This window comes from Mobula birostris, chromosome 4, assembly GCF_030028105.1.
Source record: "Mobula birostris isolate sMobBir1 chromosome 4, sMobBir1.hap1, whole genome shotgun sequence".
NCBI lineage: Eukaryota > Metazoa > Chordata > Chondrichthyes > Myliobatiformes > Myliobatidae > Mobula > Mobula birostris.
Genome location: NC_092373.1, coordinates 13,125,188 through 13,140,345, shown reverse-complemented (window position 1 = coordinate 13,140,345; position 15,158 = coordinate 13,125,188). Strand labels below are relative to the sequence as shown.

The window sequence follows — 15,158 nt, the reverse complement described above, 5'->3', positions numbered from 1 at the left end:
TGTGATCAAAGCACACTTTCAGTACGCTGGATGAACTCAGCAGGTTGGGCAGCATCAGTTAGAAACGATGAGCCGACATTTCGGGCTGGAACCCTTCGTCAGGGCTGAAGAATGAAAGACGGTGAAGGATTTGAAGAATGCTTGTAGCTTCAGTTGAAAGACCAGTAATTTGAAAGACAAAGGGGTGGGGGAGGGGAAGCATTGATGTCATAGCCCTTGAAAACAATGGGTGGTAGAAGAAGGAGGCGGAACCTTGAGGGAGCTGGGGGAGGGGGAAGAGTGAAATAGGGATAGAGGAAGGGAGGGGGAGGGAATTACCGGAAGCTGGAGAATTCTATGTTCATACCAAGGGGCTAGAGACTAACTAGACGGTATATGAGGTGTTGCTCCTCCAACCTGAGTTTAGCCTCATCATGGCAGTAGAGGAGGCCATGTATGGACATATCTGAATGAGAATGGGAAGCAGAGTTGAAGTGGGTGGCTACCGGGAGATCCTGTCTGTTGTGGTGGACTTTTAAGAGACTCCTGGATAGGTACATGGAGCTTAGAAAAATAGAGGGCTATGGGTAACCTTAGGTAATTTCTAAGAACATGTTCGGCACAGCATTGTGGGCCGAAAGGCCTGTATTGTGCTGTAGGTTTTCTAATTACCTCTGTTTTTAAATTTACAATGACTAATTAACCAGTATGTATTTGGACTTTGGGAGGAAACTACAGCACCCAGAGAAAACCCACACGGTCACAGGGAGAACATACAAACTCCTTACAGGCAACAGTGGAGTTGAGCTGAGATTGCCTGTACTGTAAAGTGTAATGCTAACCACTACACTAATGTGCCAGTCATTTTCTCTGTATGTGTTATTCTACATTCTATTATTGCTTTTCCTTTCAATTACCATGCTGTAATTGGATGGCAGGATGGAAATATGTCTCTACCAAACAAAGTGTAAGGCACTCCTTCCCTCCTCTGCTAGCCTGCAGGTCACCCTTGGGCAAGGTGTAGCATCTGCTTAGACCCCTCTGATCAAGGTCACATGAAGCCATGGCAACAGGTGGTGGATAGTTGTATGAGCAGCTGGTGTATATCACGAGTGCTGGTTATACGACCATTGACACCAGGCAGGCAATCTCTGATTGGTGTTGATAATGGCCAAGAACAATTTGCCAAGAAAATTTGCCAAGAGCAATCATGGTCATGGAAAGACCATGATCACCTCCACAGTCTATCACAGCACATAACAAATGAACGAATGTTATAATGAAATGATCTGAAATAACGGCATGTGAAGATTTTTATTGTACCTCAGTACATGTGACTTTAATTAACCAATTTAAAGTTGGCTGACTTTCTATTCTAAGTTATATAGTTCCTTCACAGCAGCAGTGTGTTTAAAGAGTTTTATAAAACCATAAGGCATAGGAGCAGAATTAGGACAGACATTTGTGGAGGCCACATCTTTGGATATATGTAAAGTGGAGTTAACAGATTCTTGATTAGTAAGGGCATTAAAGGCTGTTGGGAGACAGCAGGAGAATGGGGTTGAGAGAGAGGCTAAATCAGCCATGATGGAGGGCAGAGCAGACTCGATGGGCTGAACGGCCAAATTCTGCTCCGAAGTCTTCTGGACCATGTGGGTTTCCTCTGGGTGCTCCAGTTTCCTCCCATAATCCAAAAGCATGCAAGTTAGGGCGTGCTGTGCTGTTCTGGAAGTGTGGCAACACTTGTGAAGTGTCCCTGGCATATCCTTGGTCTGTATTATCTGTTGACACAAATGACGTATTTCATTGTCTGTTTCGATGCACATGTGATAAATAAGGATAATCTTTCTTTTCTTTCCTCTGTTAGGCTCCGAACAAGGAATGATTTACATCTTTCCCAGATTCTATTTGTCTTTGCCTGAATATTTGTTGGTGTCTCCAATATATCAAGTGCTTCTCTATCCACCACTGTGATTTTACAATGCATCCCAGTGGCGACATTTTCTCTGTGTGGTCAGATACATCAGTTTCTGCAGGAAAACTGGACACACCAGTGCATCCTCCAAAGATTCCCAAGGAAGAAGTGTTGACTGAATATTTATTCCCTTGCTCTTTTCCACATGCCTGTTCAGCTGCTACACTTTGCACTTCCCCAGGGCAAAAATTTGAGAACTTTTAACCATCATGGGGCAGTAATTCTCTTCTTCATCTCATGTCTTGCTCTGAACAATTAAACTAACAGATATACTCTGGCTCTTTTCCCACAGCCCTGCAGACAGTTCCCTCTTAAGATCACATCCAATCATGTTTTGAAAGTTCAAAGTAAATTTATTATCAAGGTATTTAAATGTCGCCATATACAACCCAGAGATGCATTTTCTTACGGTTGTTCACAGTAGAACACAGAAATACAACTGAGTCAATGGAAAGCAACATACAAGCAAAAACTGACAAACCAATGTGCAAAGGAAGCCAAATTGTGCAATACAAAAAAAATAGCAAATAAATAATACTGAGAACATGAGTTGTAGAGTCCTTAAAAGTGAGTCCATAGGTTGTGGAGTCAGTTCGTTGTTGAGGTGGGTGGAGTTAGCCTGGTTCAGGAAACAAACAATTGATACTAGAACGTACAATCGTCACAGCGATATTTGGTTCTGCACTTCACACTCCCTGGATTACAAATATTAAATATTAAAAATATTTAAAATAGTTAAAATGAGTAAATATTAAAAATTTAAATTATAGATCATAAATAGAAAATAGAAAAATGGGAAGTAAGGTAGTGCAAAAAAACCGAGAGGCAGGTCCGGATATTTGGAGGGTACGGCCCAGATCCGGGTCAGGATCCGTTCAGCAGTTTTATCACAGTTGGAAAAAAGCTGTTCCCAAATCTGGCTGTACGAGTCTTCAAGCTCCTGAACCTTCTCCTGGAGGAAAGAGGGACAAAAAGTGTGTTGGCTGGGTGGGTCATGTCCTTGATTATCCTGGCAGCACTGCTCTGACAGCGTGCGGGTGTAAAGTGAGTCCACAGACCGAAGATTGGTTTGTGTGATGTGCTGGACTGTGTTCACAATCTTCTGCAGCTTCTTCAGGTCTTGGACAGGACAACTTCCATACCAGGTTGTGATGCACCCTAGAAGAATGCTTTCTACGGTGCATCTATAAAAATTAGTGAGGGTTTTAGGAGACAGGCCAAATTTCTTTAGTTTTCTCAGGAAGTAAAGACGCTGGTGGGCCTTCTTGGCAGTGAACTCTGCTTGGTTGGACCAAGTCAGGTCATTTGTGATATTGACTCCAAGGAACTTAAAGCTTTTGACCTGTTCCACTTGCGCACCACCAATGTAAATGGGGTCGTGCAGTCCGCTACTCCTTCTGAAGTCAACAACCAATTCCTTCATCTTGCTGATGTTGAGGGATAGGTTATTGTCTTCGCACCATGCCGCCAGGTTCTTAATTTCCTCTCTGTAGTCAAACTCATCATTACCCGAGATATGGCCTACATTGCAGCATAATAATTGTTGCTGAACCTGGTGATGTGGGACCTAAGGTTTCTGTACATTCTGTTCAATGACAACAACAAGGAGACTCTTCCTGATGAAATATCTCAATCTGAAATATCGACAGTTTTTTAACATTTCCATTGACGCTGCCTGACCTGTTGAGTTCCTCCAGCATTTTGTGTGTGTTGATCTGGATTTCCACCTTCTGCAGAATCTCTTTGTCTAGATGATGGTCAGTTTTGAAACCATTATTCCCAGTCCTTCAGGGAGTCCATTATGTGAAGTGACAACTCTAATCAAAAGGAAAAAACTGTCACCTCAGCCAGCAGGATTCTTTGCTTTGATTTTAACTATTCCTACCAAGATAGCTGCGTATGTGGAGGCCAGGCATTGTGTGTATTTTAGGTGAAGATTGTGTCATTCATTCATTCATTGTGTGCCATGTTGCATGATGTGGGTAATCATGGTCTTCTCATGACCATCATTGGTCTTGGCAAATTCGTTCTACAGAAGTGGTTTGCTACTGCCTTCTTCTGGGCAGTGTCTTTGCAAGATGGGTAACACCAGACATTATCAATACTGTACTCTTCAGAAGTTATCTGCCTGCTGTCAGTTGTCGCATCACCAAGATTTGTGACATGCACCAACTGCTCGTATGGCCATCCACCAACTGCTCCCATGGCTGCAGGTGACCCTGATCGAGGGGCTAAGAAGGTGCCACACCTTGCCCAAGGTTGACCTGCAGGCTAGTGAAGGGAAAGAGCGCCTCACCCCTCCTTTGGCAGAGACGTATCTCCACCCTGTCACCAAGGTGATCGGTTCTTGATTAGTCAGGGCGTGAAGGGTTTTGGGGAAAATGCAGGAGAATGGGGTTGATAGGGAAAAATAGATTAGTCATGATTAAATTCCAGAACAGACTCAAGGGGCTGAATGGTCTAATTCGGCTCCTATATCTTACAGTCTTATGAAGCAGAGCTAACTGCAAAGCATTTCTGTATTGGAGCAGCCATTTCAAATCAAGCAACTACACATATGTACACAATACTCTGTGACCACTTTCAAAACAGACCATAAACTATTTACAATTACATTATACCGCAGAAGTCCACAATTCGACATGCTCAGAAAATCGGTCATGCAAACATGCAGATTCTCTGGACTGCCAGATTTGATGTCTATTAATTCCAATATATTTCAAATTCTTGACTTTCCAATGTTCCCTGTATATTACTATGAATCCTCCGTTATACTTATTATTTTTATTTAGCAATTCAGTGTGGTACGGGTCTATCTGGCCCAACAAGCCACGTTGTCTAGAAACCCACCTATTTAATATGAGCATAATAACTCTGTGATGCTCTAAGCTCCATGTACCTATCTAAGGGTCTCTTAAAAGACCCTATTGTGTTCACCTCTACCACTGTCAATGGTAGTGCATTCCACGCACCCACCACTTTCTGTGTGGAAAAACTTACCTCTGACAACCCTCTTGTACCTACTTCCAAGCACCTTAAAACTATGCCCCCCCGTGTTAGCCATTTCAGCCCTGGGGAAAAAAAGCCTCTGGCTAGCCACACGATCAATGCCTCTCATCTTATATATCTCAATCAGGTCATCTCTCATCCTCCATCGCACCAAGGAGAAAAGGCCAAGTTCACTCAACCTATTCTCATAAGACATGCTCCCCAATCCAGGTAACATTCTTGTACTCTCTCTGTAGTATCCACATCCTTCCTGGAGTGAGGCTGGAGGCCCGAGAAGAGTTTATACATCATATACGCCGGGAAAGCACCAGATTCTTTTTCATCATGCTCCCATTCAGGTCACTGAGACATGTCCTCCATGCTCTCTTTAAATTGACCAGGGTCTCAGTTTCCTCCTTTCACTTTAGAATGGGGCACCACAATAGCACTGATATTAACATAAGACGATTTTTGCTCAGAGCATCACAGAGTTATTATGCTCATATTAAGTAGGTGGGTTTCTAGACAGCGTGGCTTGTTGGGCCAGATAGACCCGTACCACACTGAATTACTAAATAAATTTTAGGTAGTTTCTAGAGTAGGTTATAATGTCGGCACAACGTTGTGGGTCGAAGGTCCTGTAATGTGCTGCAGATTCCCTGAAGAAGATGGCAGAGTTTGTCATCAAAACAACAGCTATAATGGATATGTGTACCTGGCAGGAAGCCCAAGAAGCGTTTATTCAGAGCTCGATGAGTTTAAAGGGAGTGAGGGAGCCATGTTATGTGTACTACTGTGCTTTCCACCTAGGATCAGAAAAACATCTTCATTTCTATGTATATTATATGGTTATATATATGTATATAATTAAATAACAACACACTTGACTTGACTAACAAGCAGGTGTTTCTAATAAAGTGGCCTCTAGTGTAGATTGTGTGGGCTCGTGGCCAATTGGTTGAGGTATTGGACTAGCGATCTGAAGGTTGTGAGTTTGAGCCCCAGCCGAGGGAATGTGTTGTGTCCTTGAGCAAGGCACTTAATCACACAGTGCTCTGCAACGACACTGGTGCCAAGCTGTATGGGTCCTAATGCCCTTCTCTTGGACAACATTGGAGTTGTGGGGAGGGGAGACTTGCAGCATGGGCAACTGCTGGTCTTCCATACAACCTTGCCCAGGCCTGCACCCTGGAGAGTGAAGACTTTCCAGGTGCAGATCCATGGTCTCGCAAGACTAACGGATGCCTTTACTTTATTTTATTAGTGTAGATTGGAAAATATTACTTAAGCTTTAGTCTTAGGGATTGACTACTGATTAACAGTGGTAAACACTTAAGGAGCTCACGATTGACGGGAAGAAGAATAAAAAAGGAACAGAGCCTCCACTATAGATAGCGAGGGAACTTAGGGATAGTGTAAAATGCACAGCGGAGACACATCAGCCTGAAGAAATAGCAAAGCTGAGATCTGAGAATAACTTAGAAATCTTTTTGCTCCTCTTATAATGGAATCCCCGATCTGTACCGAACCCCTCTTTACTCCCCCCTTTCCTTTTGAGCCAGACACCCCGTCACTCTGACTTTCTCCTGGTTTGTTCCCGCAACCCCAACTGTATCCAAATTGGTGTACATATTATTGAGAGGAACAGCCAAAGGGGTACTTTTTATTGACTGCCTATACACTTTCCCTCTCCCAACTACCTGTCACCTGCAATTTAGGGGTGACTACCTCCCCGTAGCTCCTCTTCATCACATTCTGCTGTGTGATCCATAGGTCATCGTTCAAAAACAGATTCAGCATGGACTAAAATGGCTAAAGGACTTTCCTATGCTCTATTGTTCTATGATTCTAAGTCAGCAAAGGAGGACTAGGGGATTAATTAAAATGGAGAATAAAGTGTGACAGCAAACTGGCAGCTAACATTAAAAGTGACAGCAGAAATTTCTAAAGACATATGAAGTGAAAATAATTAGTGAAACAAATAAGGGCTCTTTACATCAGAAGTAGAGGAGTTTATTATTGGGTTCAAAGAAATAAAAGATCAATTGCACAAATGCTTTGGTCTGCCTTTACAAGGAAGGACCATTCAAACATATAAGGGAATCAAGGGCCAAATGAGAGGGGGTCATTGATGGGGTGAGATGCATCTCTTCCAAATGAGGTGTGAGGTGTTCGTTCCCTCTGCTAGTCTGCAGGTTATCTTTGGGCAAGGTGTAGCACCTGTTTCGCACCCCCCTCCCCCGCCCCGATCAGAGTCACGTGACACAATGGGAGCAAGCGCTAGATGGTTGTATGAGCAGCTCGTGCATATCATAAGTCCTGGGTGTGCGACCACTGACACCAGGCAGACAATGTCTGATAATGCCTGGTGTCACCTGTCTTGTAAAGACACTGCCAGAAGAAGGCAATGGCAACCTACAACCTGGGTGTATTTAAGGCAGAGATTGATAGGTATCTGAGTAGCCAGGGCATCAAAGGTTATGGTGAGAAGGCGGGGGAGTGGGACTAAATGGGAGAATGGATCAGCTCATGATAAAATGGCGGAACAGACTCGATGGGCTGAATGGCCGACTTCTGCTCCTTTGTCTTATGGTCTTATATGTAGAAGAAATTTGCCAAAACGTTTATGGTCATGGAAATGCCATGGTCGTCCATGCCATATGATATGGCACATAAAGAACACGTGAAGGACTTGAAAGATGGATGTCAACATTAGTAAGGAAGTGGCATGAGGTAAATTAATAGAATCTAAGACTCAACAGTCTGCATCGTTAAGGAAATGGCTTAAGAAGAAGAAAATGCATTATTTGGCAGTCTTTTTATTTGACATTCATTGGACTCTTGCTCAGTTTCCACCGATACTGGGCAGCTAATATTTAAAGAAGAGAAAGCAAATTGGTGGAATTAAAGATAGGTTAGCTTGCCCTTTGTTTGCCGATACAAATCATTAACACATGCTACTCAAAGCAGTGGTCTTAGTCCAGATTGCTTAGAAAGTCCTTCTGCCTTGATGTGTGACAACTGCTCTGCACATGACTGCTAAACACTGCCGGTCATTGTGGACACAGCTCAGAACATTATGGGAAACAGATTCCCCTCTGTGGACTCTGTCTACACTTCTCACTGCCTCCATAAAGCAGCCAGCATAGTCAAAGATCACACTCACCCTGGATGTTCTCTGTTTCCCTCTACCAAATACAAAAGCCATAAAGCACGTATTACCAGATTCAAGGCTAACTTCTATCCCAGTGTTATCAGACTCTTGAACGGGCCTTTGGTATGAGAAGGTGGACTTTTGATCTTGCGATCTACTGTGTTGTGATCTTCCATTTCATTGTTTACCTGCATTGCACATTTTCGGTAGTGTTACACGTTATTCTGCATTGTTATTGTTTTACCTTACTCTAGCCCAATGTGTTGTGTAATAACATGATCTGTATGTTATTAATAGTGTATCACTTGAGTCAAATATGACATTCCCAAGGGGTTGTGAATTAACTTAAAGGAGAATTCCAGTGCATGACTTTGTTTAACAAGGGGAAGCTGATGCATGGGTGGCCACCACTCAGCTGTTGACAGATTGGGGTCAGAGTCCAGTGGCATGGAATGCAGGACAACACTGCTGTTTTCCTCCATCGGCACTGCAGTTGTGATGTGTTGTCATCTTCTGCTAACTCCACCATTCAATTCCTGATGATATCACTTTTTGTCTGGAACCTCCTCCTTGACCATGTCTCCATAGGTAACCCTACAAGGAACAAAGCCCCAAACAGCACCGCTCTCAGGATCTCAGAAACACATAAGCCTCTCCACCATGACCAGGTGACAATCCGTGGAGAAGGAGCTGTAAAGACAGCATGCAAGACAAGTTTTTCACTGCATCTTGTTACTTGTGACAATAATAAACCAATACCAATATTTACCATCTGCCAGCCAGAAGACCTATCACCAAACATGACATGAAATATTGAGATTTTATTTAAAATCCTGTTCTTCCTTCCCTTCTCCAGGTTGAGGACCTGATTGAGCAGATCCGTAAGACGTTCATCCAGAACTTGCAGGAGATCAGTTGGATGGACCAGGAAACCAAAGCAAAAGCAGAAATCAAAGTAAGAAGGGCGGCGCAGTAGCATGGTGATTAGTGTAATGTTACTGCAGCACGGGTCACCCAGGTTCAATTCCACTGCTGCCTGTAGGGGGTTTGCACCTTCAGCCGATGACCCTCCTCCCAATCATGTACGGATTAATGAGTCACAAGGGTGGCACGGACTTTTTAGGGTTGACTTGCCTATTCAATAGAGAAAGGGCGGCATGGTAGCTTAGTGGTGCGCTTAATGTTATTTCAGCGCCAGCAACCCAGGTTCAATTCAGTCTCTGTCTGTAAGGGGTTTGTACTTTCCCCTGCAGATGGTCCGGTTTCCTCACACATCCTGGGGCTAGTAGGTTAATTGGTCACAATGTTGCAATTGGGTGGCATAGACTGATTGGGCCAGAAGGGCCTGTTACCCTTCTGTATTTCTAATTAATAAAATAAGAACTTCCTGGTCCAGTTAGACTCACAAAAGGGGATTTTTCTTTCTGTTGTTACATGCTCATTGACAGAGTGAGGATATTGCTGAGAGGGCTGTCAGTTATTCCACTCTCCTAATTGCTACCTTCTTGAATAACTACAGTCTGCAAAGCTATATTTCCAAGAACTTATGCAGTCTGTCAACCCCTTGAGTTCATTTTGGTCTTTTCATAAAGATTGGGAGTGATCCAGTCTTAACCCCATCATCTCTTTAGTCATATCGCCCGATTTCATTGAAGTAAATGTCATGTCAGGAAGGTGTGCAACTTGAGTTACAGTACACAGTAACACAGAAATTGTTGGAGGAACTCAGCAGGTCAGGCAACATCTATGGAGCAGAATTGAAAGTTGAGTTTTTGGGCTAAGATCTATCCGGAGAAACAATGACTGTTTATTTCCCTCCATAGATGCTGCCTGCCCTGCTGAGTTCCTCCAGCATTTTGCTACTCTGGATTTCCAGCATCTGCAGAACCTCCAATGCTATAGAACAGTACACACATTACAGGCCCTTTGGCTCACAATGTTGTGTTAACCTTTTAACCTACTCTAAGATCAAAGTAAACCTTCCCTCCCACGTAGCTCTCCATTTCTCTTTCATCCAAGTCCTACTTAAAATTTTCTTAAATATCTCTAATGTTTATGTGTCTACCACCATCATTGGAAGCATGATCCACATATCCACCACTCTTGACTTAGAAAAAACTTACCTCTGATATCCCCCTTATACATTCCTCAATCATCTTAAAGTTATGCCCTTTGTACTAGCCAGTTTATGGTTGGGAAAAAGACACAGGCTGTCCACTCAATTTGTGTCTCTTATCACCTTATATTCCTCCATCAAGTCACATCTCATTCTCCTTCACTCTAAAGAGAAAAGCCTTAGCTCACTCAATCATAAGACAGGTTCCTTAATCTAGGCAACATCCTGGTAAATCTCCTCTGCACCCTCTCTAAAGCTTCCACATCTTCCTATAATGAGGAGACCAGAACTGAATACCAAGTGTATACTAACCAGCTGTTTATAGAGGTGCAACATTACCTTATGTAAATTTCCAGCATCTGCAGAAACTCCTGTGTCCTTTCATTGTAATCCCTTTCTCTTTGTGACACTCCTCAGAACATATTTTCAAAATTTCAAGCCTTATATGTTTTCAAAATACTTAACTGCCCTATATCTTCTTTTCTTAAATGTGTTTTACCTTCACAAATGGATCTTGGAGCAGAGTTTGCTCTGGTGCAGAGTTAGTTGACTCTTCTGTGTTAAATTTCTCAGGTATCATTCAGATTAGGTTATGATTATGAAGACACGTAGTCCTCTTTTATTGGTCATTTAGTAATGCATGCATTAAGAAATGATACAGCGTTAATCCATGTGACTAGGCTAGTGTTAAATAAATGGATTATTGGGCGGTGTGGCTTATTGAGTCAGACAGACCTAATCGGTGCTGTATCAGTAAATAAATAAAGTTTTACTTCATCATCTGCAATCAGTACGAGACATAACATATCAAGCATTGTTGGTAAAACTGCCACTGGGGTCTAAAAGTGTGAAATAGTAAAATGCTGCAGATGCTGAAAATCTGAAACAAAATCAGAATGTGTAAATGTTAGATATATTCAGGCAGTGTCCATGGTGAAAGGAGCAGAGCAGATATTTTGGGTCCACAAATATTCACCAGAACTGCAAGAAGTTAGAAGTGGAACACATTTAAAGTCACACAAGATATAATTCAGTAAAGAGTTGTCCATTGTGCAAGTGAGTTTACCCCCAACTCTTTCGTTCTAGATGAAGGCAATCAGACAGAGAATTGGGTACCCACAGGAAATCATGGACAATGCCAAACTGGACAAAGAATACAAAGATGTAAGTAGCTGATTCATTTACTCTTGGGGAAAATATTTTGGCAGGACTTACAAGGTTCCTGTTGAAGTTTAAAGCTTTACTTTGTAGGGCTTTGCAATATAAGAATCAGAATCAGGTTTATTATCACTGACTCAGGTGATGTGAAATTTGTTTTGTGGAAGCAGTGCAAAGACATAAAAACTACTATAAGTTACAAACTAAATAAATTGTGCAAATAATTAAGAAATAAGGGTAAATAGAACAGTTCCATTAAAACGTTAGCAACTTAGGAACAGTTTCTCATACACTCAATGTCTTAGAAGCACTTTCCTCCCCTATGCCATCAGATTTCTGAACAGATCATAAACACGACTTCACTTTTGTTTGACTTTTTTTTTGTATTTCTTCTTGCAAATTTATTTGATATGCCTTGCACTGTATTGCTGTCACAAAACAACAAATTTACTGACTTATTGACAATGATAATAAACCCAATTCTGATTCTGACATCACTACAATTTTCAAGCAGACTGGTTTCCTGGCATCAACCACACCTTCCTTTAAGCTATTTGACCTGTTGGTTATGTATGAGGTCAAAAAAGTAGTTCTGGTATTTGCTTCCATAAAGTGTTTCACAGCCCAAGAAGAGAAGCCCCTTCTATTGAAGACATAGAAGCAGGGTTAGTGAATTGATTAACCAATTTTAAATTAGTGGAGGCTACTAAGGCTCCAGACTTTCTATTTTAATTCAATTCGCAGCTGCAGAATGTTTCAAGTGTTTTATAAGACCATAAGATATAACAGAACTAGTACAGACAGTTGTGAAGGCCAAACCATTGGGTATATTTAAACAATACACAGGAAGTGCTGGAGGAGCACATATCTAAAGCAGAGGTTAATAGGCTCTTGATTAGTCAGGGTGGCAGATCTGTGACTCACACCATGAAGGTGCAACAAAAGATCAACAAAGCAGAAAAAAGAAACAAGAAGGGACAGCTGAAACAACTTGATGGAAAGGTGGTTGAAGCTAGGACACCAGTCTACTCGAACGATGAATCAGAATCATGTTTATTGTCACTGACATATCTGTTGCTTTGTGACACCAGTACAATGCAAGACATATCAAGTAAAATAACTATAAGTTACAAAGTAAGTAGGTCAAGCAAAAAGCAAAGTCGTGTTCATGATCTGTTCAGAAATCTGATGGCAGAGGGGAAGAGAGTGTTTCTAAAACATTGAGTGTATGAGAAACTGTTATTAAAATGCTGATGATTTAATGGGACTGTTCTATTTACCTTCTGTAAGGATGAATTCCAAGGAGTCAATGGGCTTTTCATCAGACTTATCTTGTGAACTTGCAGGTCTTTCAGGGGAATGCGAGTTTTCTGTCTTCTGATACTAATGGACAATAAAATGTCTTTGTTTTGAACTCTGTAACAGTTCCACTGGCTGTGAGTAGTCCCTGTTGGTGCTGGATAAACTGATAATAGATGAGATTAAGCCACATGTTCATGAGTTGGAACATGAAACTCCTGATGGGCAAGAGTAGAAGTCATTGGTTACTACTCAGTGAAGACCGACATCTCCCCAGTGGTCTGCCTGCATGCACAGGTGGACGGGACAAGTCTGGACAGCAGTTTGACTATGGTGTTATTACTACCATTCCTCCTGCTAACCTCAACCCATGACATGACACACACATTACCTATGATCAGTATGCCTTCTACTCTACTCTTGTGTGGGGCACGTGGCCAAGTGGTTAAGCCATTCGTCTAGTGATTTGAAGGTCGCTAGTTCGAGCCTCAGCTGTGGCAGCGTGTTTGTGTTCTTGAGCAAGGCATTTAATCACACATTGCTCTAGTCTGTGTGAGGAGTGGCGCCCCACACAGACTTCCAACCTGTGCCTTGTAAGACATGAAAATGCCCGACGCAGGCCTCTCGTAGTCTGAGTCGATGTTCCCTCCCCTCCCTACTCTTGGAGTATTGTATTCAGTTCCGGTTGCCTCATTCTAGGAAGAATATGGAAGCATTAGACCATAAGATGTAAGAGCAGAATTAGGCCATTCAACCCATCGAGTGTGTTCTGCTATTCCATCATGGCTGATTTATTATCCTTCTCTACCCCACTTTACTGCCTTCTCCCGTAACCTTTGATGCATTATTAATCAAGAACCTATGAACCTCAGCTTTAAATATATTCAATGACTTGGCCTTCACAGCCATCTGGGGCAATGAATTCCACAGATTTACCACCCTGTGGCTAGAAACAGAAACATAGAAAACCTACAGCACGATACAGGCCCTTCAGCCCACAAAGCTGTGCCGAACATGTCCTTATCTTAGAACTACCTAGGCTTACTCATAACCCTCTATTTTTCCAAGCTGCATGTATCCATCCAGGAGTCTCTTAAAAGACTCTATCATTTCTGCCTCCACCACCGCCGTCAGCAGCCCATTCCACACACTCACCACTCTCTGCGTAAAAAACTTACCCCTGACATCTCCTCTCTACCTACTTCCCAAGAATAAATTCTTGGCTAAATAAATTCCTCTTGATCTCTGTACTAATGGGACATCCTTTTATTCTGAGGCTACACGATCTGGTCCTAGATTCCTCCATGATAGGAAACATCCTTTCCCCATCCACTTTAACTAGCCCTTCAAGAGGTTTTAATAAGTTCTTTCCTCATTCTTCTAAACTCCAGCAAAAACAGGCATAAAGCCATCAAAAGTTCCTCTTATGTTATTTCTTTCATTTTTCAAATTAGGGAATGTGCAGAGGAGATTTACCAGGATGTTGCTTAGATTAAAAAGCATGTCTTGGTTCATAGTTCAAGTGTATATTAGTTCAATATGGCTTGTCTTCTGCCGAATGAACACTAGGGAGCAGCATCGACTCCAGCTTGGAAACAGCACCACAAAGCCTCCATTGGAACATACTGACTCTGTGATCATTAAAAAAACATTTAAAAACGACAATAACACCTTTGGTTGATCCCATAGAAGCCACTGCGATCAAAAGCACTGCCATCTTTCTTATGAGGAAAGGTTGAGCAAGCTAGGACTTTTCCTTGTGGAGCAAAGGAGGGTGGGACATGACTTGATAGAGATGTATAAGATGATAAAAGACACAGACAGAGTGGACAGGCAGTGCCTCTTTTCTGTGCAGCAATAGTTGATACAAGGGGGCATTGCTTTAAGGCAGGAGTTCCCAAACTTGACCTACCTTGTGCAGCTGGATCCTGGACTTTGTGTCAGATCACCAGCAGGTGGTAGGAGTGGGTTCCCTCACCTCCACCCCTTTGACTCTCAATACAGGAGCCCCTCAGGACTGTGTACTGAGCCCTCTCCTTTACTCCCTGTATACCCATGACTGTGTCGCCACCCACAGCTCTAATTTGCTAACTAAATTTGCCATCAACACTACATTGATTGGCCTTATCTCAAACAAAAACTAGGTGGCTTACAGGGAAGAAGTCATTTCTCTGACACAGTGGTGTCAAGAAAACGATCTCTCCCTCAATGTTGCAAAAACAAAGGAGCTGGTTGTGGATTACAGGAGGAATGGAGATGGGCTAACCCCTATTAACATCAATGAATGTGGAGTTGAGAGGGTAAACAGCTTCAATTCTTTGACATCCATATCACCAAGGACCTGTACACTCTGGTTGTGTAGCGAAAAAGGCACAACAGCACCTCTTTCACCTCAGATGGTTGGGGAAGTTTGGTATGGGCCCCCAAATCCTAAGAACTTTCTACAGGGGAACATTTGAGAACATCCTGACTGGCTGCATCACTGCCTG

General features: G+C 42.5%; 1 protein-coding gene across 3 annotated transcripts in view; it reads left to right on the top strand.

Moving 5' to 3' along the window:
- Positions 1-15,158, top strand: part of LOC140196167 (neprilysin-like) — a 303,855-nt gene that overhangs the window by 221,875 nt on the left and 66,822 nt on the right. For all 3 annotated transcript variants that reach the window (XM_072254924.1, XM_072254921.1, XM_072254923.1), the window contains exons 14-15: positions 8,953-9,051; positions 11,299-11,376. In XM_072254924.1, coding sequence (XP_072111025.1) covers positions 8,953-9,051; positions 11,299-11,376 — 177 coding nt within the window. The remainder of the gene's footprint in view (positions 1-8,952; positions 9,052-11,298; positions 11,377-15,158) is intronic.